The 23,123-nt window shown below is 56.7% G+C and overlaps 1 protein-coding gene across 1 annotated transcript; it reads right to left on the bottom strand.

Moving 5' to 3' along the window:
* Positions 1-10,300: 10,300 nt before the first annotated feature.
* EDN2 (endothelin 2) lies at positions 10,301-15,980 on the bottom strand. The gene is made up of 5 exons (XM_070593749.1): positions 15,813-15,980; positions 15,310-15,466; positions 13,654-13,776; positions 12,617-12,715; positions 10,301-11,030 (listed from the first exon to the last, which is right to left on the bottom strand). The coding sequence occupies exons 1-5, from the start codon at positions 15,874-15,876 to the stop codon at positions 10,937-10,939; spliced, it is 537 nt and encodes a 178-aa protein (XP_070449850.1). The 5' UTR covers positions 15,877-15,980; the 3' UTR covers positions 10,301-10,936.
* Positions 15,981-23,123: the final 7,143 nt, after the last annotated feature.

Genomic DNA, 23,123 nt, shown 5'->3' with positions numbered 1-23,123 from the left:
TTGACGAGGCCCAGCGCAGGGCAGTGAGTTGCTCAGACTCACGTCAAGGGCCCTCCCCCCAGGCAGCTTCCCTGGGGGCCGAGCAGGGGAGGGCTCAGGGTCTGAGGCACACTTCTGCAGAAGGGAGGGAGGCGCGGGTGTGGTCTTGGGCCCTGAGATAAGCCCTGCCTCCTGTCAACTGCCGTGCTCACACCCATGCCCCTCAAATCCGTGTGCGCGCTGCCCCGGGCCTCCGCCTGACGCTGTTTACAGGCTTGGGGCTGCAGCTGGGCCAGCCACTCCCCCAGTCTGGCGCCCCAGGTGGCCCTGGAACCTCCACTGGGCACTTCCGACCCTGCACAAACCTCATGGCTGCTCGGATGGGGGCCCCCCGTGGAGCAAGCTTCTCTTGGCTGCCTGGGCGCTTGGGTTGGGGCCCCCAGAAGCAGACCTGAACTAGCAGTCAAGGGCATGGAGTTTATGTGGGAGGAGTTTCTAGGAAGTCATGAAGGATGTGGGAAGGGAGACAGGGAGGGCAGCCAAGCCGGGAAAGTGGGAGACTCGGGCTCGGCACTGTGGGATCTCCTGGAAATGGTGGAGAACCAGCCTCAGAGTTGCCCCACCAAAGAGGCAAGGGAGCTAGGGCATCTGTCCACCAGCCCTGTGCTTCACCATCAAGAGCTGCTCCTGAGGGCGCCCGCTGTGGGCCCCTTGAGTAGCCCCTGGAACACAGGCACAGACACCTAAGTGCCCAGGGACTGTGGGCAGGGCTTGTAAAAGGGGAGAAGGAACCTAGTGGGGAGGGGAGCCTGGAGAAGGCCTTGGAGTCAGGAGGATTTGAGACCCAGCTCTGCTGACTCATCTTCTCCAAGGGTCAGTTTCTGCATCTATCAAATGGGAATGAAAATACTGCTTACCTTGGACATGTGCGGTGGGGTCAAGTGTGATAAGGCTGGTGCCGGCATCTGTGTCCCCTGATAACTGGTGCTTTCCCTTCCTGCTCAAGGGCGAGGGTCAGGCTGACTCATCAGGTCTGGGGGTACACAGCGGCCTGCGTTTGTACCAAACATTGCTGCTCCCACAGCCCGGCCCCTCCTTCCCCTTCTCTCCTTATCTTCAACTTTTAAAATCAAATAGTGACTGATTATCTATGCTGTGCAGGTGAGGGTGTGCTCTGGGGAGCCCAGGACTGCCTGAGCTGGTCCCTGCCCTGGGAGTTCACAGTCCAGCAGGGAAGACTGACAAATGTGTGGCCAGGTGGTGACATGGGCGTGGGCTTTGACAGGTGGGTAGAAGTTTTTAGGTCAGGCAGGGAGCCAGCACAGTCAGAGGGAGGAGCTGCAGGAGCTGGGGTGGAGTGGGGAGGAGGGATGGAAATTGTTCTGGGAGGTGACCACGGGAAGGTGGGATCTGAGCTGGTATTTTGAGCTTCCTTGCAGTGGAAGCCCCAGGTATTATAACCCTTGGGTTACAGATGAGGAAATGGAGGCTGAGAGGGGACGTGCCTTGCCCAGGTGCTGTCAGAGCGGGGGCTGGCCTGGGCTCTGTCTGACTCCCCCCTGCCTCACCCCCGCTTGAGCCAGACCTGGGTCCGCTGGGCCCAGGACAATAGTCTCCCTGGGCGTGGGGTGGGGTTGGAGCTCAGGGTGGGCAGCCTTAGAAACTGAGGCAGGGGTTCTCTGCTCTGGCTCCTCCCTCACCTTCCCTTCCTGACCCCTGTGTCCCCTTTTCCAACACAGCCCTCTCAGACCCCCAACAGGGCGTGGAGGTTGGGGGTGGGAAATCCTCCACTTTCAGGATTTTTGTTCAAAAATCACAGGCACACTGAAGCACCTCTAATCCACATGTGTGTGCACACCAATGTGTACAGTTAGTCTCCCCTTCTATATGCCTTATGCGCATGTTCTTACACGCACTTGCCTGTGTGTGTGCTCGTGTCACTCATGCACCCACACGCCCATAATCCATAATCACGGATGCAGGCACACTTGCATCCACATATATGCACACCTATAGAGGTGCACATATGCACACACATCTATGCAGCTGCCACCAGGCAAAGACTTACACGCTCAGGGGCACTCACAGTCACACATGCTTGTACATGTTGATATGCACAGGAACATGCATCCATGTGCATTGTGCGTGAACACCTGTAACCACGAGGCACAAATTCAAATTCGTGTAGATATGCATAAGTATCCCCGGTTGAACATACAGGAATACGTTTTACACGTAGGTGTACTCTTGGGTGTTTGCGTGCTCACATGGTCTCAGATTAAGCAGGTGGGACTCCTGTGTACCAAGTTCACTAGGCCGCATCAAAGTCACAGGGAGGGAGCCTCAGATGCTGGGCCTGAAGGGGACTGGCCACGCTCCCCTCCTCTGCCCTCCCTGCCCCTACCCTGCCCCCAGTCTGCCGCCTCCCAGGAGGAGCCCTCCCTCCACCTTGGGAGTGATTAACGCGCATGGCAAGTGTGGAGCCTCTGGAGGGAGCAGATTCTGCACCTGCTCCATGGGAGGGATCTCCCCAGCCTGGCATCTGGGAGCCTGGAGCCCAGCAGCCTGCCTGGGTCTACAGAGGGAGGCCTGGGCAGAGGCGAGACCAGGATCCAGTTTTCTCGAAAAGGCCAGTACGGGTCACAGGCTGAGAGGGAACCAGGATGCCCCAGGCTCCCTCTCTTCAAGAAAACACCTGCAGGTTTAGGTACCTAAAGTCTCCCATTGCACAGCCTTTCCAATGAAGATGCTGTCCCCAGAAGGGCCCTACCCAAAGGCACAGTCATTAGGGGATGGTGGGTTCAGCTGCAGAAGAAGATTGGACAGCCTCTTGTCCATCCCCAAGCTCCCTGGGGGGCCACCTGAGAGGCTGGGGGCTAATGCCAGCCACAGAGGGACAGTCCTGCAGCCCAACAGGATCCAATCCCAGCCCTGGAAGACCCTGGAGGGACCCTCTGTTCCGCTGGGAGGGCTGGGACATCAGGGCATCTCCAGACCCTCGCCCTCCTCGGCCCAGGCAGCATCTGTTTTATCTCTTTTGCACATCAGATTCCTTGTGAAGAAATGGTTTCTACATCCGAGCCGCCAGTGCTGGAAGGGATGTGAGGAAAAGGGCACGTGCACCCAGTGGGAGCAGGAGTGCAAATTGGAATCTCATTTTTGGCAGAATATTTAAAATGTGCATGTCCTTTGACCCAGCAATTTCATGTCTAAAAATCTGTCCTTTGAGGACAAAGATGTATAAACAAGGTGTTAACTGCAGCGTGTTTATGCAAACAATAAATGGAGGCCATCCGAAAGGTGTTGGCAGGCAAATGGTTAAGTAAGCAACAGTCTGTCTGTGCCAGGGAGCACCGTGCAGCTGTTAAAAGTAAGACTGGGGTAGATCCATGCGCACCGGTCTGGAACGATGCCTATGGAGTGGGGAAACCAGGTTGCAGAGCAGGAAGATTTATGTCTCCATTTCTTATTTTAAATACCCCTAAAAAGTTAGACATAAAACAAATACCTGAATCCACAGAAAAAGGCTACATACCCCCTCTCGGAGTGGTTACTTCGGGGTGGGAGGCAGGGAGAAGACTGATGTTTTATTCTAGACGCTCCTATATTCTTTTCAATTTTTGTTTGTTTGGGTTTTTTTTAGCCACAAGCTTTTGTGTATATATTGTCTTGCCTTTGTGATTAAAGAAAGAAAGCATTAAGATTTCTTGTCCCATTATTTAATAGATGGAGGCCCCAAGGAGGCAGAGAACCACCCAAAGTGACGCATGGCCTTGACCACAGCCCTGACCTTGACCCCACCCAAGGAGCCCTCTTGTGCTGCCAGTGGCAGGGCCTTGGGACCAGGAGAAGAGCCAAGCCTCCCCAGGTGGGATGGGCAGAGAAATGGGCTCTGGGTTACAGGCCACTGATGCTCAGCAGAGGGAGCAGGCCCAATGGGTGGGGAGAGATGTCCCTTTTCCCCAGAGAATCACCTGTGTGCCGAAAGAGTGACTCTTTATCATTGGGTGTCCTGACTTGGGCTCCTACTCGGCAAGAATCTGGCTCGCCCACCTTCAGAAATGCTGCTAAGAAATGCTACTCTTTGCTAAGTGCCCATCGGGTGCCACCTCTGGTGCAGTTTGCTTTGGGTGCTGACCTACGCTATCGTACTTTGGCTGAGGAGGCAGTGTGGTCCAATGATTAAGGCTATTGTATGCACAGCCAGACTCCTGGAGGAAAGTCTCCCGCTGCTGCTCACTAGGTCAGTGGTCTGGAGTGAGCTCTTTAACCTCTCTGGACCTCAGTCTCTTTGTCCAAATGATGACTCAGTAGCTCCTCCCTGTAGGGCTGTTAAGGGCTAAAGTAAAGGGCTTTGGCCACAAAGTGGAAACAACCCAAAATGTCCGTCAGTGGATGAACGGATAAACAAAGTGTGGTCCATCCCTACATGGAATATTATTCAGTCATGGAAAAGAATGGAGTGCCGACACGTGCTACTGCGTGGATGAACCTTGAAAACATTATGCTGAGTGAAAGGAGCCAGACACCAAAGACTGCATACTGTGCGAGTCCATTTATATGAAACGTCCAGAACAGACAATCCACAGAGACAGAAGGTAGATTAGTAACCTTCAGCGCCTGGGGGGAGCGGGATGTGGTGAGTGCCTGCTAAAGGGTGCGGCATTTCTTTTTGGGGTGATGAAAATGTTCTGGAATTAGACAGTGGTGATGGTTGTATAACTTTGTGAATGTACTAAAAGCCACTGAACTGTGCACTTTCAAAGAGTGGATTTTATGGTATATGAATTATGTCTCAATAAAAACTTATGTAGCAAAAAAGAATTAGGAATAAATATAAAATTTATGCACAAACGTAGCACACTGTGTTATTTTGTTGGTGGGAAACTGGATGAATTGAAATACACACCTATGCGGTAACAAAAGCATTAAGGTGCAGCCTTATGATGGTCTGTCATGTAGCCATGAATCAAATCTTATTTTGGAAAATTTTTAAGAATTAAATAAAGTACTGAGGACTGTGTCTGGGACATGAAGTACTCAGTGTGCGCTGATATTAATGAACCACAGGAAAGCCTGTGAGGTCAGTCCTTTCACCCTCATGGCCGATGGGGAAACTGAGGCTCGGAGAGGCGCGGTGATGTGGCTGCACTGCCTTCCTTCTGTCTGCTCTCAGGAAAGGGCAGAGTCTTGGCTACAGGCCGTCTGGGCCCGTCCTGGCTCTGCCACTTTCCAGCCGTAAGGCCCGGGTCCAACCCATCCCTGCTCATCTCTGAGCCTCCCTTGGCCCCTGTGGCCCGCTGTGGAGCGGGGCATAGGGTCGCTGGGAAGAGCCCAGCTGGCGGTGCTGTTACAGGGCCTCTGCGACAGGGCCCAGGTGGCAGAACCCGGACCAAGTGGGTGGAGACCCCAGGGAGACAGGACGGCTTCCTCCAGCCCCACCTGCTTGGAATAGTGAGCCACATGTCTCTGAGGGTGACCTGCAGGACGGGGAGGAAGAGCCCCATGGGAAACCTGGGGAGGACACTATTCAAGCAGAGGTCAGCCTGGGGGTGCGGTTTTCCCCCTGCAGGTCCCTGTTCCATTCACTCTCCCGGGGACCCTTTCAGCCCACTGTCCTTGGGAGAGGCAGCCTGACTCCCGGGGCTCCATTTCCCCTGCTGAGCCAACCCAGCGCACTGGTTATGACAGTGTGCTCCTGGCGCCCAGGCTGCCCAGGTCCGAATCCCAGCTTCGCTGCTTGTGCTTTCTGCTTGCATGATCCTGGGCAGGCAAGGTCACCTCGCTGAGCCTCAGCTTCCTCATCTGCAAAATGGAGATAATAACAGGACCCACCTCGCTGGTCCTTGTCAGGAATAGATGAGACGTGGGTGCAGCAGGCTTTGCAGAGTCTGGCACATGGTGATCCCTCAAGGCCTGTTGGTTGATACTATTACCTTTATTGATTTATTAGCTGTGAAGGGCCGGGACATGGGTGTGCCTGGAGGCAAGCGGCTGGCCCCCTGAGCCCGACTCCCAGCTCCCTGCCTGCTGTCCCCCATGCTCTCGCTCTCTTCAGCCCTGAGTGATCGACAGGCGGGGCTGGTGGCGTCCTGGCAGGCCTGTCCTGGCAGCTGCTCTCACAAGGCGAGGCCCTCTGAGCTTCAGAGAATTAATTAGGCCACATTCCTCTTCCAGGGCTCCCTGCGGGCCCGCACACGGCCCCCTTCCGAGCTGCTGAGGGCTCTTGGCTCAGGTCCCTGGCAGGCTGAGGCGAGGCCCACACTCTGCTCTCCCTTGAGCGGGGCTGGGAGGGCCTTTGCGAGGTGAAAGCATTGGACAGGGAGGGGCCAAGGACAAGCCAGCAGCCCAAGGCCAGCTCCTGTCCTGGCTCTCCTCTGCCTAGCCACCTTCACTGCCTCCCCATCACTCAAGATGCAGTTCCTGGCACTGATGTCATTCCCAGCCTGGCCCCTGCCGATCAGGCCAGCTGCCTCTCTCTGGATTCTTCCATGCTCCCGCCAGACACGTGTCACCCTGTCCCGCAACTGGAATGCCCTCTCCCCCCTCCCAGCGTGTGCACACTCTATCCATTCTCCAAACCCTTCCTTCCCTCCCCGTCCACCAGCTGGAAGGGCAGCCCAGAACATACTCCACCTCCTGTCGCTTCACTTTGCCATGGTCTATCTTCCCTGCCAGCCTGTGAGACCCGTGAGGGCAGCAAGTGTGTTGGTGCTAAGGCTCGAAGCATGAATGGAGTGCGTTTCAGGCATGGTGGTATTTTCCTAGGAGACACAGTCTGAGGCCCTGGTGGGGGGTGACAGCTGCCGTAGAGCTCCCTGCTTGTAGCCCCATCCCCCTTGCCAGGTGCTCAGGAGGGCACTGCCCGTTCTCACCTGCCCCCCTCCAGCCTTCCCCAGGCCCCCTCCTTCTTTTGCTCCCAGAAACGGGCTGAGAACAGCTCCCTTCCTTGCAGAGCCTTCACCTCTGCTGTTCCCTCTGCCTGGAACAGTCTTCTCCACCCTCCTCCTTCACTTCACTGATTTCCTCAAGCTTGACCTAGACGTCACCTCCTCCAGGAAGCCACCCTGGGCTCCCCCACCGCAGGGGCTCTACCACAGTGTGGATGCCGCCTATTGGAAAGGCAGGACAGCATAGAAGTTTGGAGCTTGGTGACTAAATCCCGCCTCAGCCACATACTAGCTGTGTGGCTTTGAGCAGGTGACTTAACCTCTCACTTTCCTCTGCCCTAAGACGGGACAGTCATGAGAACCCGCTGCACAAGGCTGCTGTAAGGAGGTGGGGGATTCACACGCAGAAAGCGCCCAGTGAGTGCTCAGGAAAGGCTAGCGATTGTTTTATCTTCATAGTTAACAGTGTTTTCTTGGAGAGCGCTGCTCTTGGCCTGTGAGGGCAGGGGCTGTGTCTGTCTTGCTCACAAGAGAGGTGATTATTCATATTTGTTGAATGAGTGGATGGCTGCGTTCCAACGATTTATTGTGCTGATAGGCAAATGACTTTTCTGAACTAACAACCCAGCACCTTGGTCTCTGTTTTTAATCAGAGAGAGAGAGAGAGAGAGAGAGACTAATTCCGTGGGGTTCTTTCCTGAGTGAGGGGGCTCCGGGGAGGGGGCAGCCTGGCGAGGGAAAGGGGCCGTGGGCAGCCCGCGTGTGTGTCAGGCCGCAGAGCCCTGGACACGGGACTGGACTCGCCTCCGCCCCAGCTTCCACCTGGCCTGTAACCCGAATAAATCTGGGTCCTCCTGTGCCCCCTTCTGGCCTGTCTCTGCCTGGTGTTGCAGTCAACAGGCACACAGATTTGACTCAGAAAACCTTGACAAGACGTAAGCATATGGAAAAGGCAGAAAAGGCAGGAAAAGGGAAGATTTGGGCCCATAAAATCCAGACAAACTTCCTAAACTGTGGACACCCTTCTTCCCAGGGTTCCGTTTGACTTGAAAGCTGCTCCCCAGTGGTCCTCTGCTCCTTCCCAAGCGCCAGGCCACCTTTGCCTGTACTTCTGGGGCCCCAGCTACCCGGAATGTGGTCTGGCAGCATGCACAGACTCGGGGGGCACATGGCCCCTGGGCCCTGCAAACTTTTCATCCTGTAGAGAGTGGTGACTGCAGGAGGCCCAGAGCAGGACCCCAGGAAGTGCTGGACCCAAGCCAGTGGCCCCCATTTCCCAGGAAGAAGGATCCAAGGGGCTGCGGGGTCACCTTGCCTTCCCTTCCTTCTGGGCCTCGTCTCCTCCCTTTAATCATCTCTCTTACTTAATCATTTGGTCGCTGTTCTCTGAACTCTGGCCTGTGCCAAGGGCAGTGAATGCCTGCTTCCCTGGGGCCCCCGCCACACCCTCAACTAGCATCTCATCATCCCTCTGCCAGCCTCCATTGCACCTGCCCTCCTGGGGTTGTCCTACCTGGCTGCCCCGGCCATCGGCTGTTGCTTTTGGGTTTCCAAGGCACAGCGTCTTTTGAATGGGATGCTGGGCTGGAGGGAGTGAGAATACCATGCTATCAGGCTCGGCTGAGATTTGAGAGGTGGCTCTGGCCCTGGCCTGTGGTAGCAGGTAAGTGACTGGGCCGATCCCATTACACCACCCTCACGATCTAAGTGGTACTGTGGACCCCTAAGGGCTGGTGTGGAATTTGCCGCTCTGCCTCCTCTCCCTTCATCCCCTCTTGCCCTGGGCAGCCCTCCAGTGGCGTATTTCCAGAGCCCAGCTCTCACCAGCTCCTCTGCCGCTCCCAGACCTTTCGTGGCTCCCATGGCCCACGAGAAAGTCTAGTCTCCTCATTTTGGCCTCAAGGCCCCTCTGGCTCTCCTCCTTCTCTTCTCCCCTCATTACACTCCAGTTGCATGGAGTCCTCCGTGGGAACTCCTTTGTCACTCCCACTGCCCCCTTCCTCTTCCTGCTCCCTCCGTCTGGAGTTCTCTCCAGAGGTTCCTGCTGTTTGTCTGAGTCTTACTCATCTTGTGAGGCTATAGGAGGAACCCTCGTCTAGGAGCCTTTCTCTGACCGCCCCTTTCCGCCACAGACAGCCTCGATCTCTCCCTCCCCTCAAGTCCTTTAGCGCTGTGCCTGTTTCACTCACTACATCGCCTCCACTGACGGCCTGACAAGCAGCCCCTGCCTCTTGTGAGGCCCAGGGCTGAGCCCAGTGCCGTAACTGATCCGCTCAGTGTTCACACCAGCCCTACAAGGTAGGGGCTATTTTTCCCATTTTATAGATAAAAAACCTGAGGCTCCGAAAGAGAAAGAAATTTGTTCAAGGTCACACTGCAGTGGTGATCCATGAATTCTATCAACAAATATTCATTAAACTAGTGCATATGTATGTCTGTACTATAGACTCTGGGTTCAAATCCTGATGCCACCACTTACTCGCTGTGTGACCTTAGGCAAGTCAATTGCCTTCTCTGTGCATCAGTTTCCTTATCTGTGCAATGGGGATAATAAAGTACCTATGATGTAGGGTTGTTGTGAGGATGAAATGAGTTAATCTGGGTAACGTGCCAGTATCCAGTGGGAGTTCAATGTGTCAACATGTTATTCTTCCATGAGGGTGTCGGGGCTGGCTTCATGGACAAGGCAGGACTAAAGCCGTGTGTAAATAATTATTTTTCAATAGTTGGCTCAGGCCGCAACCTGCCACTCCCGGCACAGGCTAGCCAGGATGAAAGGGAACACCTTGCTCACAAGGGGATCTGGCAGAAATGGGTCCAGGGTCCAGGTGGCTGCCAGTAGGGGTGGCCCTGGCTGCTAGCTGTCCCTGGGACTTAGCTGGCCTGCTTCTTGGGCTTTGGCGGGATCGGCCAACCCACTTCCAGAGCTCCAGGCCTCGGGTGAGGGCAAGGCCAGGGCCAGGCTGTGGCTCCACCATAGCACCCAGCACTGGCCGCTGGGGCTGCACACCGCCTTGGCGTCCATCCGGCCCAGCCCTCACTGGACAGATCTGCTCTGGGCCTCGCAGCCACCCCTGGCGGCACAGGGCAGCGGGAGCAGAAGTGTGCCTTGACGTCCTCGTAGTCTTGGCTTCTTCCAAACCTGCTCTTGGGAAAGGCCTGGCTCTCACTTACTGACCTGATGGGAATGCAGATCCTGGAATCCTGGATGTCAAAGCCACAAATGGCTTCCCAGGCACATGATAGGTAAAAGCCCAGAGAGAGTGGGTTAGCAGTCAGAGACGCCCAGCAAGGGTGCATGCAGCGGAACTCCGGGCTCTGGCACCCTGCCCAGGCCCTTTCTCCCCCTTCCTGTGTGGCCCTAACTTCCAAGCAGCCCCTTCTTGAGAGTGGCCCCCCCACCCCGCCTCAGCCAAGACAAAACACCAGAGTGTCATTTCATTGTTTATTACAAACACAGGTTTGCAGGTAAATAATTGAGAGTCTAAAAAAATACATTAAAATAAATAATTGGAATTCTCAAATTTCCCAGAGCAAATAAGTTATATACAGACAGGTAAAGCAGACCAGGCCCTCCTCACCGGGAGTGTCCCAGGGTATGAGGGGACAAGGACTCTGGGAAGGGAGAGCCAGAAGGGACAGATGGGGACCAGCCAGGACGCCGGCCCTTGGGCCGCCCTGTCCGGTCTCCAGGCCTGGCTTAGGTGTGAGTTGCCACCACAGTTCATCCCTCCTGGCTTGCAGCCACCAGACAGGACGCCTCTGAGGACGTGGCCTCCAGGCTACTGCAGCCCCCACGCAGTTCCTTCCAGCAGGGCTGCGGGGCCCGGGCCAGCGTGGGGGCCGCTCCACAGCCTGGGGGCTGAAGGCTTTCCTGGGCAGTGTGAGGGCACGGGGCTGCCTCGAGGGAGCTTCCCTCGCCCGGGCGAGGAGGCCGGCGCTGTGCCAATCCCAGCAGGTGGGTTTCCTGGCCGAGAAAACAGGTGGAGGGTCTCCCAGCCCTGGGCCGCCAGTCTCCTCCCCTGTCCACGCAGGCTTCCTTCGCCGTGTTCCTCCAGCTCCCGGCGCTATCTCTTCCTCCGCCTGGAGGGTGTAGGCCTGGGCGCTCTAATTGCCTCCTGCTGTCTCCTAGCAAAGCGGATGTTGGCTGCAGAAATGCCCCTGGAATGGAGAAGGGTCAGTTTAGCATCTCAGGAGATATGGACCGCCCAAGAGTTCCCTGTGAGAGGCAGGATCGTAGGGTCTGGACCCTGGATCACGGTTGCCCCAAGGTCAGAGGGCGGCCACCGGTGACCCTGAAAACAAGGTCTGCGCCTCAAGGATAGGCCAGACCGGGCCTAGAAGCTTCTCTGCCCTCAGAGGCTTTGACAAAGCTGATGTTTAGCATCAAGTGCTGCCAGAGTGACCGGACAGCCAAGACCAGCCCAGGTATCCCCGGGACCTGCCTTCCACATCCACACCTTTGCTCATGCCGTTTCTTCCAGGCTGTACCATCCGCTCACTCAAACACGACCTGTGCAAATTCCCATTCTCTGAGGTCCAGCTCAAGGCGGTCCAACCCAGACAAATATGGGTTCTAGCTGCCTTTTGAACCTGGCTGAGACCCTGGTGAGGACTCTGGTGTCATCTGGGTGGCCTCGTCCTGGCTCGAAGCGTTCTGGCCTGGGAGTTAGGAGGCCGGCTTCGATTCCCAGCTGTGGGAACTTGGATAAGGTGTCAACCTCTCTGAGCCCCTTTCTTGGTCTGTGACACGAAACAGGCCTGGCCAGGGGTGAGGACAAGCACAGGTCAGCAAAGCAAGCCCTCCGCCCGCGATGAAGTGCCCACACGTGCCAAGTCTTATCTTGACTTTTGTATCCTAAGATGGTTCCTGAGTATATGCTGGTCCTGCCCGTCCCACCATCCTGTCTTTTCTCCTCTGTTTCTGCCTCCTCCCAAAGATGGAAACCCCTGAGGGGCCGTGCTGGGCCCCCATACTGGATGGCCCCAAGGAGCCATCAGGGACAGAGGTAGGAATGATGGACAGCCCCAGAGCTCCCCAGGGGGCCAGGCCCTGCTTGAGGCGCATGATGTATGCCATCTCATCCAGCCTCACCACAACACCATGGGATGGAGAGCACTGTCGTCCCTGTTTCGGGATTAGGAAGCTGAAGCACAGAGAAGTTAAGTGACAAGCCCAAGGTCACAAAGCTTGTCTGTGGCACGGCTAGGGTTCAGATCAGGCAGTCCTGGCTCAGAAGCGGCTCCTTTAGCCACTTGGCTGCACGGCTAGATGTGGGACTTCTGTTCTCAAGTCGGTTTGGTTAGACAGTCATTCTTGAGACCCTCCTGTGTGCCAGGCCTTGAGCTGAGCCATGCTGAAGCCACCAGGGAGGGATCCAGTCTGGGGCACAGGGGAGGGAGCACGCTAGGTAGTCGGCTCCGTGGGACTCCAGCATGTGGGAGATGCTTGATTCAGACACAGCCTGGATGAACACCTGTGGTCCTTCCACAGTCATGAGCCATCAAACCCTCTAAAAAAGTGCACTTCCAGCCCGATGGTAATAAAGAGTGTAGTGGTTAAGAGCACAGGTTCTGGAGTCAGCCAGATGCCAGTGACTGCTGTGTGACCTTGGGCAAGTGCCTTCACCACTCTGAGCCTCAGTTCTCTTGGCTACCCAGTGGAGACCCAGTCCTGCCTTGCATGGAGAACAAGGGAAATGTGCCAGGCATGCAGGAAGCACTCAGTCAGTGCAGGGGCCCCTCACCTCAGCTGCTGGAGGAGCTCTCCTGCAGTGGTCCATGTCTTGCCAGCCTGGAACGTGTCTTCAGGGGAGTCACTGCCTGGGACCGCCACAGCGTCAGCCCTGAATGGAGAGCATTAGGGTCCAGGTGAGGGGTTGTCCAGGGACAGAGGCCACTTGGCTGCAGGCCCAACCCCTCACCCCCGCCCTCAGGAGCAGATCCATTTCTGCCCTGTGCACCTGGCATCTTTCCTTTCCCAGGTGGGGTGGGGACCGAGGAAAACTGAGCTACCAGGAATGTGTTCTTAGCCTCAGACAGAGGCAGCTGGGTGGCCGGCCTTCCCAGAATCCGGCCGCCTGCAGCTGGGCGTGGCCCTCTGGCAGGGGAAACTGAGGGAAGGGTGGAGCCACAACTTGAGTCCCAGAGGAGGAGTGTCTCCTAAACCATCATGGGAACAGGAGGCTCGGAACTGTGAAGCCAGTGTCCGCTTTCCACAGATGATCCAGGTGGAGGAGAGAGGAACAAAGTCTCCCATTCCTTTCACAGATGGGAAAACTGAGGCCCAGATCATTCAGAGACTTGGCAAAAGCCCCCACGCAACCCTGTGACAGCCTGGGATGGGGCCATGGCCTCCCAGCGCCAGAGGGAGGCCACTGAGAAGGCTCGGCCGTGCTCTGAGCCTCAAGGCCGAACCTGAATCCCGGTGGACTTGGTCAGGCAGACCACGGCTGAAGGCCCAGCTCTCCTGCTGGCGAGCTGTGTGGCCTGACGGGACCAGTCCTGTCCCCTCTCCGGGCCTGAGCTGCCTCAGCTGTCACCTGGGAGAATCCCTCCGGCTCAGGTGTGGGGACGTGATGCTCTCAGAAGCCCCTAGAGCTGCGTAGCGGGAGGGACTCAGGAGTGACTGGCTCCTCGTAGGGAGGGGTGCTGCCCATGGACCAGGGTGGCCTGTGGGCCCCTAGGACCCTGCTCCTCTGCTGGTCTCCCATACAGCCTGCTCTCCAGCACAAGTCCAGGCAAGCAGCCACCCCGGGCCCCTGCAGGCTGGGTGCCCACTTACCAAGGCCTTCGATGGCAGAAGGTGGCACAGGCGGGGTCCCTGGCGCTGGAACATTCACAGCGCCTTGGCAGGGAGCGGCGCCGACGTCTTGGCGGGTTTCCCAGGCCGTAAGGAGCTGTCTGTCTGTGGGCGGGCAGCCAGCAAGGTAGTGGTGTAGGGTGGAGAGAGAGAGAAAGAGGGAGAGGGAGACAGAGACAATTAGACAAACCACGACCATTGGCAAGCAGGACTGTCCATACTGTGCACTGGGATGGCCACCCATGCCACCAGGGTGGTAGCACATGGTGACCAACCCCCGACCTCAAGAAGTCCCACCAGAGGCTCCTCCCTAGGTGCCAGGTAGCCCTGGACAAGACCCTTCCTCTCTCCCCTCTCTCCTCACCCCCACTTCCCTGGCCCTGCCCAGCATGGGGAGGAGGGGGTGGAAACTGTGTTCCCTCCCTAAGTCAAGAAATGGGGAGTCCTCCCAGCCCCCTCGCCCTTGGCTCCCAGACAGGAACTTGAGCTGATGGAGCCAGGCTCGTCCCCCTGTTCTCAGCTTGCCTGGAGGAGGGGAGGAAACGCCATCTTGGACAAGTAAACACACAGGCTCACAGCTAAGCTGCCCCCACCTGGTCACCACTTGCCTGGAGGGGTGGCAAATGTGTCTTAGAGCTTTGACTTTGGAACAAAGCGTGTGCACGTGTGTGTGCATGTGCATGTGTGTGCACCCGTGTGCGAGCTCAGATGGGATTGCTTTCAGATGCAGAGTCTGGCCACAGCGGGCCAGGGGCAGGGCAGGGGCCCTGTGGCCGGTCGGACCAGCACCTTCAGGTGCGAGAGCTAATTTTAGCCGATGTGGTTGGAGTTGTTCTGACTCCAGGTAGACCCGGCACGCAGGGACTGGCCGGGTTCCCGCCCTGAGCGACGGTTTGCACTCGGATTAGCTCCACACACGCTTACGTGCCAGGCTTCTCCTGCCTTTTGCAATTGGGGAAAGGGAAAAAAAAACCACACAAACACACAGAAACTTAAACTTGAAGTATGCAGCGGCCCGGAGGCAGTGCGGGTGCAGACAGAGCAGATAGCGCGGGGACCCCACCCCGGCTCCGCCAGGTGACACAGGACAGGTTCTCATCTGTCATTTGGGGACAACGGCAGTACCTGCCTCACGGGGAGGATGGGGGTTCATGAGATGATAATGCCTGGGCAGTGTCTGGCAGAGGGCCTGGCACAGTCAAGATACGGGGGCTGTCATTCATCTTGTTAGTCTTGGAAGATCATGCAGAGGGAGCATGGCAGAGCGGGTGTGAACTGTGGCATCCAGGGACCTACGCTGGAGCCTCCATCTACCGCTTACTCGTTCCTGTGTGATCTTAGGGAAGGCACCTAACCTCTCTGAGCCTCAATACCCTGTTCTGGAAAATAGAGCCAATACTGTCTTACTGGACTCTAGTGAGAATTCTCATGAGACGGCCCTCTATATTTCTCAGGCAGCCCCACGTGGGAGTTGAAACAAAAGCTGGGAACTATTGATATTAGCCCAATGCTCCCATCCAGAGGCCCAGGGAGACCTGGACTGTGCCGGAGGTTCCCCGCGTGTCAGGAGCCCCCCACCCCTGCCCCCTGCTCCCGCTTGCTTGCAGCAGCCCCGCCTGGATCCCCAGAGCAGCTTACCCGGGAGTGTTCACCCAGATGATGTCCAGGTGGCAGAAGTAGACGCATTCCTTGTCCAGCCAGGAGCTGCAGGAGCAACGCCGAGGTCGCAGGTGGGAGCCTTGGGCACGGGGCGAGGGCACTGGCTGCTCTGGGGTGGCAGTGGCCTGGCCCTCGCCTGCATGCACAGGAGGGAGAGAGAGGCGGAGAGGTGGGTCAGGGCGCCTGGCACAGCTGGGGTGGGGGACCTGCCGGCTCCTCCTCTTGCATAATTGAGGAAGTTGGCACTTACAGCTCAGGAGCTCCGGGCGGCCCAGGGAAGCCCCTGCAGCCCCCGGGGGAACAGCGAGCAGTTGCCCTGTGCCTGCAGCACCTCTGCACTTGCAGACCCCCCTGCAGCCGCCACTGCGGGGCTCCCGCCCCTGTAGGCCCCCAGCAGGTTTGGGGGGCACCGAGGCCCTGGAGGGAGACACGGATGAGCAGACCAGCGAGCTGCTGCAGCAGGCGAGGCCAGGGCAGCTCACCTTCATGTAGGGCCACGAGCAGGGCTAGAGCAACGGAGCACCAGGCCGGGGGCATGGCGACCATAGCAGCGGTGGAGCGCACGGGCTGGCCTGGAGCAGGGAGGCAGGGAGCGCGCCTGTTGCCAGTGTCCTGCTGCCAAGCCGAGCTGATAGCTCATTGCCTCGGTGCCCTGGCGGCCTCTTATAATACCAGGCACTGCCCCGCCCCTGCCCGGCCAGCCCGCACAGCAGGCTCAGAGCCAGGGACACCGCCTCCTCCCGGGGCTCCTGGCCCGCCCCAGCCTCCGCGCGGTGCGAGGGATGGGGAAGGGAGGAGGGGAGAGGGAAGGCCCCACTCCTCCCTGTGTGCCTGGAGCACCTCGGAGTCCTAAGGCTCCCCTGCCGTCCCCAGGGACCCCTCCCAGTCCTGCTGCACTGCCTCAAGACATCCCCAAAGTGCCTGAGCCCCTCCCCCACTCTCGGTGACTGTTCTACAGGTTTGCCCAGAGCTAAGAGTTTGGAGTGGCAGGTCCCATGAGCGAAACCCTCCCTCTGCTTGGAGGAGACCCTAGCTTCCTGCCTGCCTACTGCCAACCAGGCTGAGGATGCCCCTTCTGTTGTGTGGGAGGTGAAAGTCCTGCTCAAGGCTGTGTAGCCTTGGGCAAGTCAGAGCCCTCTCTGGGCCTGCTTCCCTCAGTGGAGGACACAGCTCACCCCTGACCTCTGACCAGCCTTGAGCTGCCTCATCCCTACCTCTCCCAGGAAGTGTCCTTCTTCCTCCTTCCCCTCCCCTCCCCATCCAGGGCCTGGGGATGGGAGTTCTGGTCTCTTCCGGAACCTGTTCAGCTGTGCAGCCATAGCCAAAGACATCCCTCCTGGGCCTCAGTTTCCTTGTTTGGAAAGCAAAGGCAAAAAGGGAAGTTCTTAACCTGTTTGGCTCACAGGCTGTCTTGAGACTAAGAAGGGAGCTTCAGAGCCCTTTCCAGAAAGATGGTTCTGTGGGTGCACACTCAAAGCGACGCCTTGAAAGGTCTCCCGTGTTGGACGTGACAGGATGTCTTGGCTCAGCTCAGCAGCTTCTTTCTGCAACAAAGGCAAGGTGGCTGTGGTCCTCCCTGGGGCTGGCATTCTGACCTGCCCCTGTGCTGGCTCAGAAGCCGGGCCTTGCCAGAGACAAGAACAGGGATGGTCTGGAGCTGAGTCAAGCTGGCAGTGGCCCTCTGTTCCTACCCAGGCCCAGCTCAGGGTTCACCTCCTGCATCGTCTTCTCAGGGACCCTGTCGCCAGGCACAGCAGGAAAGGCCCTCTCATTTCTCAGGACCTGGGGCTTGTCTTCCCAGCCATCTCGAGGTCAGAACTCCAGAGAAGGCAGGCCCTGGAGCCTGCCTGGCACACAGTAGGAGCCCTCTGAGGGAGGGGGGAATGAATGAACAAATGCCTGACTGTGAACTACAGAATTAGGTACTCAGGAACCCAGGCTGCCCAATTTCTAGTTCCTGCGTTCAGCAGCAATTTTGTCATCAGACATTTATGAAGGGGAAAGAGATGACCACAAAGAAACAGACAATTTTGCTTCTTCCTGGGGCATGTCCAGGGCATGCACGTGTGTGTGCGTGTCTGTGTGTGTGCGATCCTGGGAGAGCTGAGAAGAACTGAAGGAGGGAGATACCTTCAGAGCAATCTTCCCTCCCACAGCCCAGGTCAGATGGCAGTGGAAGCAGGAACAAACATTTCTGAGCACATACTGTGTGCTCAGAGCACTTTCAGCTTCTCTCCATCACAGCCCCGGGAGGCGGCTCGTAGCATCTGGGGATCTGCTCCACTACTGTCCAGGAGAAAGTTGAAACTCAGAGAGGAGCCCGGCCTGGCCGAGGTCACACAGCTGGTCATGTGGAGCTGACTCTGGAACCTGGATCTTGGTCCCTCCTGCAAAGCACAGTGACTCCCCATGCAGTGCTCCATGCCCCCCCAACCCCCGCCATCCCACCCCCGAAGGCGCCTCTCTAAGAATTTAGAGGAGTATTTCTGGAATGAGGTGAGCAATACTCCCAGTCATTCCTATTAGCCTCCAAGAGAATATAAATACAGAATTAAGCAGGGCTAGGGTGGAGGTAAGGGTGGAGAGAGAATTCAAACTACTGAACCGTGAAGAGAAGAAAGAAGAAAAAGCAGGTCAGCGGGGAGAAGGAGGGGGTCAGGGAAGGGAGGAAAACAAACAGGGAGGCAGATAAAGACAGGTAGGGAGAGAGGCAGGACAAGGAAGCGGAGCGTAGTAGAAAAAAAGAACTCGGATTTGAGAAAGTAAAAGAGAAAGACCATCGGGAGCAAGAGCGAAGGTTTTCACGTGTCTAATCTTTACACAAATGCAAAGAGCCTGCTCAGGACAATAGGGAACCAGAGGCTCTGAGTCTGGAAACATAATAGAAGAATTAAACGGACCAGGAGACAGGATCCCTCTCTGGTGTGAAAGGAGAATGACGACAGGGCAGGGGCTGGCCGTGCAGGCTCAGCGTGGGGAGCTGTGCCCGACTCCAGTTTCTCTCCTTTCCTGCCCTCAGCTCGAGCTGGGCAAACAGGGATCCTGTGAAATGGAGAGGCCTGGCCAGGGAACCTGAGCAAGCCCGGGTCTTAGGGGGTGATAGCATTCCGGGAACAGTGCTACCCCATTGGCAGGAGTTGGGTTCCAGGTAGAGAAAATTAGGCTGAGTTAAAAATAGCCAGCTCCAGCCCCCTAGGACTCTTAGCCTGGGCCCTGACAGTCACCTCGGCCCCTCCCGGCTGGCCTGGCTGTACGGTCCCCCCAACCCGCTGCTCTGGCCCCTACCAACTGCCCCAGCCAGCTGCCTTGCTGCACTGCCTCAACTTGACCTGGTCCCGCCACCTGCCTCACTGGGAACGGCTGCAGGTGGAGGGGCAGAGATTCATTGAAGCTCACCCTGTCAGGATCTGGAGGGAATTATTTTGCACACAAAATAATTTGTTGCCTGTATGTGTGGTACCGGCCCAATCCAAGAAGGAGAGATTTGTGGGGAGGGCAGGTTGGCAGAAGGGGGCAGTTGAGGCATATTTCAGGGTGAGATGCTGTGCTAGAAACTGCCTTCTAGAAATCCTCTCCAGCCTCCACTCCCATTTGCTGGATGTGATAACTGAGGTCCAAGAGGAGGAGCAACTTGCTCAAGACAGTGATGGGCCAGACGTGTTCTCTTGGTTACTAATCCAGCCCCACTCTTTCCTGGACATCAGTGAAGCTCCCAGGGGTCCAAGCTGAGCCCAAGACTCTGGGTCTGTTTGCGAAGGGCTGCCAGGAAGGACCCCACTGGCAGGAAGGCCTAGGCTCTGGGACAAGGCTGGGCCATCTTCCTGTGCACCCCAAAGCTCTCTCTCTATCCCGTGCACTAAGTAAATATGGTCCCATCAAGCAGCTGTCCAGCAGCCGTGGACACTGTATGGGATGAAGGATGCATAGGAGTGAGGATTAAATTCTGGTGAGGATGTCCAACAGGGCAGGCATGGGCTAGAGCGGGTGCCTGGTGTTGCTGCAGGAGCAACAGGCTTTTGTTCCAGCTCTGCTATTTCTACTGTGTGGCCTTGGGCAAGTCCTGCCCCTCTTGGCTTCCCTGGAAAGCTTTTCCACCTTCTCACCGACCGCGAGGTGCGCTCTCAGCTCCCCAAACATAAGCCCTGCAGACTGACTGCATCGCTCTTGCTCCCAGCTTGGGACCCTCTGCTCTCCCACCTCTGCAAAACCGGTCACTTCCCGATTGCCACCTGGCCCCACCAGGTTTCCGGCAGTTCTGTTTGCAGCCCCGATGGAAAGGACACAGTGTCTTGATTGCCGGCACACACCGTGCAGGTGACTTAGCAGAGAGAGCAGCTGGGAAGATGAGGCTGGCGGTGGGGGAGAAGTCTGGATCCCCAGGGAATGGTGGCTGGGGAGGGGTTGGCCCTGGAGCTGCCTGGGTTGCGGATCTAGGGCCTCAGGGGGTTCAGATATTCCCATCACCACTTGTCCCCAAGTGATGTCCCCAAGGCTGTGGCTTAGGGCTGCCTCTACTTGGCCCTCGGGCCACTCAGCCTCAGGGCCTTTCTGGTGGGTGGTCTGGGCCTCCTGCCATCGGCCACAGCTTACCATGAGCCAGCAGGGCCTGCCCCCGCCCACTCCATTGTGCCCACGCTGTGGCCCCACAAGGGCAGCCTCAGCCCTGCAGGACCAGCTCCCCTGGTCTCCACGGCTTCCCTCGGAGGACACCCCCTTACTGGCTCTCCTCTTTCCTCCACCTCAGCCCATTTGGGAAGATTTATATCTCCCACATAAACTGTACTCTTAAAGGAATAATTCATGTGCCCTGTTTGTTTTTAATCTATGAGTAATCAGAACAGGGTCAGCGAGGCCCGTGGAACTACTGAAATTCTGGCCAAAAGCAGATGCTGTTCAGTCAAGGCAAGAGGCTGTGTGCATCCTGCTGGTCAGGGACTCAGCTTCCAGGATGGAAACCTCTGGACCCAAAGTTTATGAGTTCCCTCCAAAGTGCTCAGGGCCCAGCTCCCCACTTAGTATCTTAGGGGTGAGGGGTAACATGCATTGAGTGAGGATTTAATATATCCCAAACGCTTGCTAAGGGATTTACGAACATTGTCTCCATTAACTGCCATAACATACCTGTGGGGTGGGTATGTAATGAGTCCCTATTTTATACGTGAGGAAACTGAGGCTCATGACTTGCCCACGTCAGACTGCTGGAAAGTGGCAGAGCCAAGATTGGAAAGCAGGTCTGTGCAAGAACAAAGCTCCACCCCTGAGCCCTGTGTACCCTCAGTGTGCTTTTCCACCTCCCAGTCCGTGGGTAGCCCTCCTGCAGCAACTCCTCTCCAGGGGTCACCTCTCTGCTCTTACCAAGTAGGGAAAGTGGGGAGCCCAGGAGCAGAGGTAGCCACCTGCCTGCATCCATGGGGGGAGCCTCACACCCACAGCAAAAACATAGCATGTAGCCCGTGCCTACGAAGCCAGTGGCTGAGGCCTGGTCCCCTCCATGAGGTAGGCATGGGCGGTCCATTGCTATTTCACAGGATACCCACAATAGACCTGGGAGGCCGGCTGGGCTCATGATTCTCACTTTATAGATGAGGTCTTTCCAGAGAAGAGTCTCACTTTACAAGAGGAAGTGACTTACTCAGGGTCATATAATACACAAGAGGTAGAGCTGGAATGTTTCTCTGATACTCATCTTCTATGGAACCAACAGCCTATATCACATACATCCAATGATCCTCCCATCTATTCTCCTACCTACTTGTTCCATCCATCCATCCATCCATCCATCAGTTCAACCTCTCATGTTCACATCCATCTATCCATCCAACCATTCATGCATCCATCCATCCATCCATCCTTCCATCCATCCTTCCTTCTATCTATCCATCCATTCATCCATTATCTAATCTTTTATCCATCCTTCCATTCATACATCTACACAACCAGTCTCCCATGCATCCATCCTCCTTCATGACAGATGTGTTAGAGAGATTAAAAGGGTCAAAGCTTGAAGAAAGCTTACACTTGTCTTGGAAACATTTGGTTATTTCCTGGGGAGAGGTGTGTCTCCTCACTGAGACGATATGCTCATTGAGTCATGGTCTTCTCTGGAATCCCCACCCTAAGGCCTAGCACAGCCTGGGGCACATGGTCTGTGCCCAAAGCTGGAGTGAAATGGAATGCACAAGATGGCTTTGTCTCACTGGATAAAGCCTGTCTTTGCATAGCTGCCCCTTCTGATGAGGGAAACTTAGGTGCCTTTTCCTACCTGATATCATCTTCCAAATGCTCTAATGATGGAGACTTGACATGATCTTTAAGAAAAAAAATCAGATAGGTAGCCAGAGAGGGAAGGACGCTTGGTCTATACCTAGATGAGGAAACCAAGGTGCATGGAGGAAGAGCAGCCCACCAGAGGTGGCCCTGCCAGGCCTGGATCCTAGAAACCCCAAATGTCTGGACTCTTCTCTGAGGCCCCCACACTTGGAGGGGCTGGAACCCCAGCATTCTCCTCCATCCCACCGCCGCCACCAGCCAAGACATGCAGCCGGTCGTTTTTCAGAGTCACACTCATGTTTTCCAAGGCGCACCCAGCGCCCCACCAGGGCTGTCTTTCCCCTCTGGGAAGAGGTGAGCCACCAGGAGCCTGGACCATGCAGAAGTACAGTGCTTCATTCTAGAATTAAACATCAACTAAAAATAAGTGCCTGGTGCCTGTATCATCAGGGTAGCTTGGTGCCCGGCAGGCAGCGCGGTGCGGGGTTCCCGCTGTGATTCCAGTCCAACATTCCTGAGCAGAGGTGTGCCGAGGATATCTCCTTGCCTAAAGGCTTTGGCCTTCCCACTCGGCTCCTGGCCATGAATGACCCAGGAGGGGCACAGCTGGGCTCTGGCAGGCAGGAGGGCAGTCAGGAGCTGAAGCCGCTGCCCAAGGCTGGCTTGGGGAGTGGAGGTGAGTCAGGGGCCAGCCCACCCCTGAAACCTCTGACGGATCTGGCCGCCAGCTTCAAAGCCCTGTGACTCAGGCTTAAACTCCGCCCCTGTCCCCCATGGACAAGTGCCCAGCACTGTGTCAGACCAGAGGGAGTGCAGGGCAAGGGTCGGCCAGTCTGGGGTCTGGTTCTATTGCTCAGTAGCCACGAGACCACACCACAATTTAACCCTCCTGAGTGTCAGAGGCCACATCTGTCAAAGGCATCTAATAAGAAAAATCTCCCCTCAAGGCTGCTGGGAGTTTTGTGGCAGAGCCGATGGAAGGTTTGGCCTGTTGCCTGACACAGGAGGGCTCTGTGGACCAGCCTCTGTCCTCCCTTCCTCACCCTGGGCTGCAGGGTGCATGTAGGCCTCTCGGTGTGGACACACTCCTGGAAAGGAGGGGTATATGTGTTGGTGTGGGGAGTGGTTACTGCAGGCTGTGAGCCAGATCCCCCGGGTCTGTGGAGTGGCCCCTCCACCTCCCTGGGTCACATAGTCTTTCCAGGGCACGCGGCCACCCTGGCTTGCCCCACTCACCCACATTTGCTTTGGCACACCACACAATGCCACACCAAACAAGAAGTATGTTGAGATTTGGGCCAAAGCTGCCTTCCTATGAAAACCAGGCTTCAGCTGGAAGTCTGCAGCCAGGATGCCGCCTGGCCTCAGGGCAAAGCGTCTCGCCAAGCCCAAACACCCACCCTGGCATCGGGCCTGCTTGGGGTCTGACCCTGCGCCATCTTTCATTCCTCACACCACCAATGCTGATCTGGGTGCCCAAGGCTTTAGCCCACCAGACCACAAGGCCTGTCAGCTCCTGGATG

This window comes from Equus przewalskii, chromosome 2 (assembly GCF_037783145.1).
Source record: "Equus przewalskii isolate Varuska chromosome 2, EquPr2, whole genome shotgun sequence".
NCBI lineage: Eukaryota > Metazoa > Chordata > Mammalia > Perissodactyla > Equidae > Equus > Equus przewalskii.
The sequence above is the reverse complement of the archived record's forward strand: the minus strand, read 5'-3'. Positions and strand labels throughout refer to the sequence as shown.

What these genes read in the sequence shown, in the direction of transcription:
- EDN2 (XM_070593749.1), bottom strand. Translation starts at nt 15,876, where the DNA reads ATGGTCGCCATGCCCCCGGCCTGGTGCTCCGTTGCTCTAGCCCTGCTC. An exon ending in GCTCGTGGCCCTACATGAAG is followed by an intron (nt 15,467 to 15,812) that starts GTGAGCTGCCCT and finishes CTGTGCATGCAG; the next exon opens with GCGAGGGCCAGGCCACTGCC. An exon ending in GAGCTCCTCCAGCAGCTGAG is followed by an intron (nt 11,031 to 12,616) that starts GTGAGGGGCCCC and finishes TCTCCATTCCAG; the next exon opens with GGGCATTTCTGCAGCCAACA.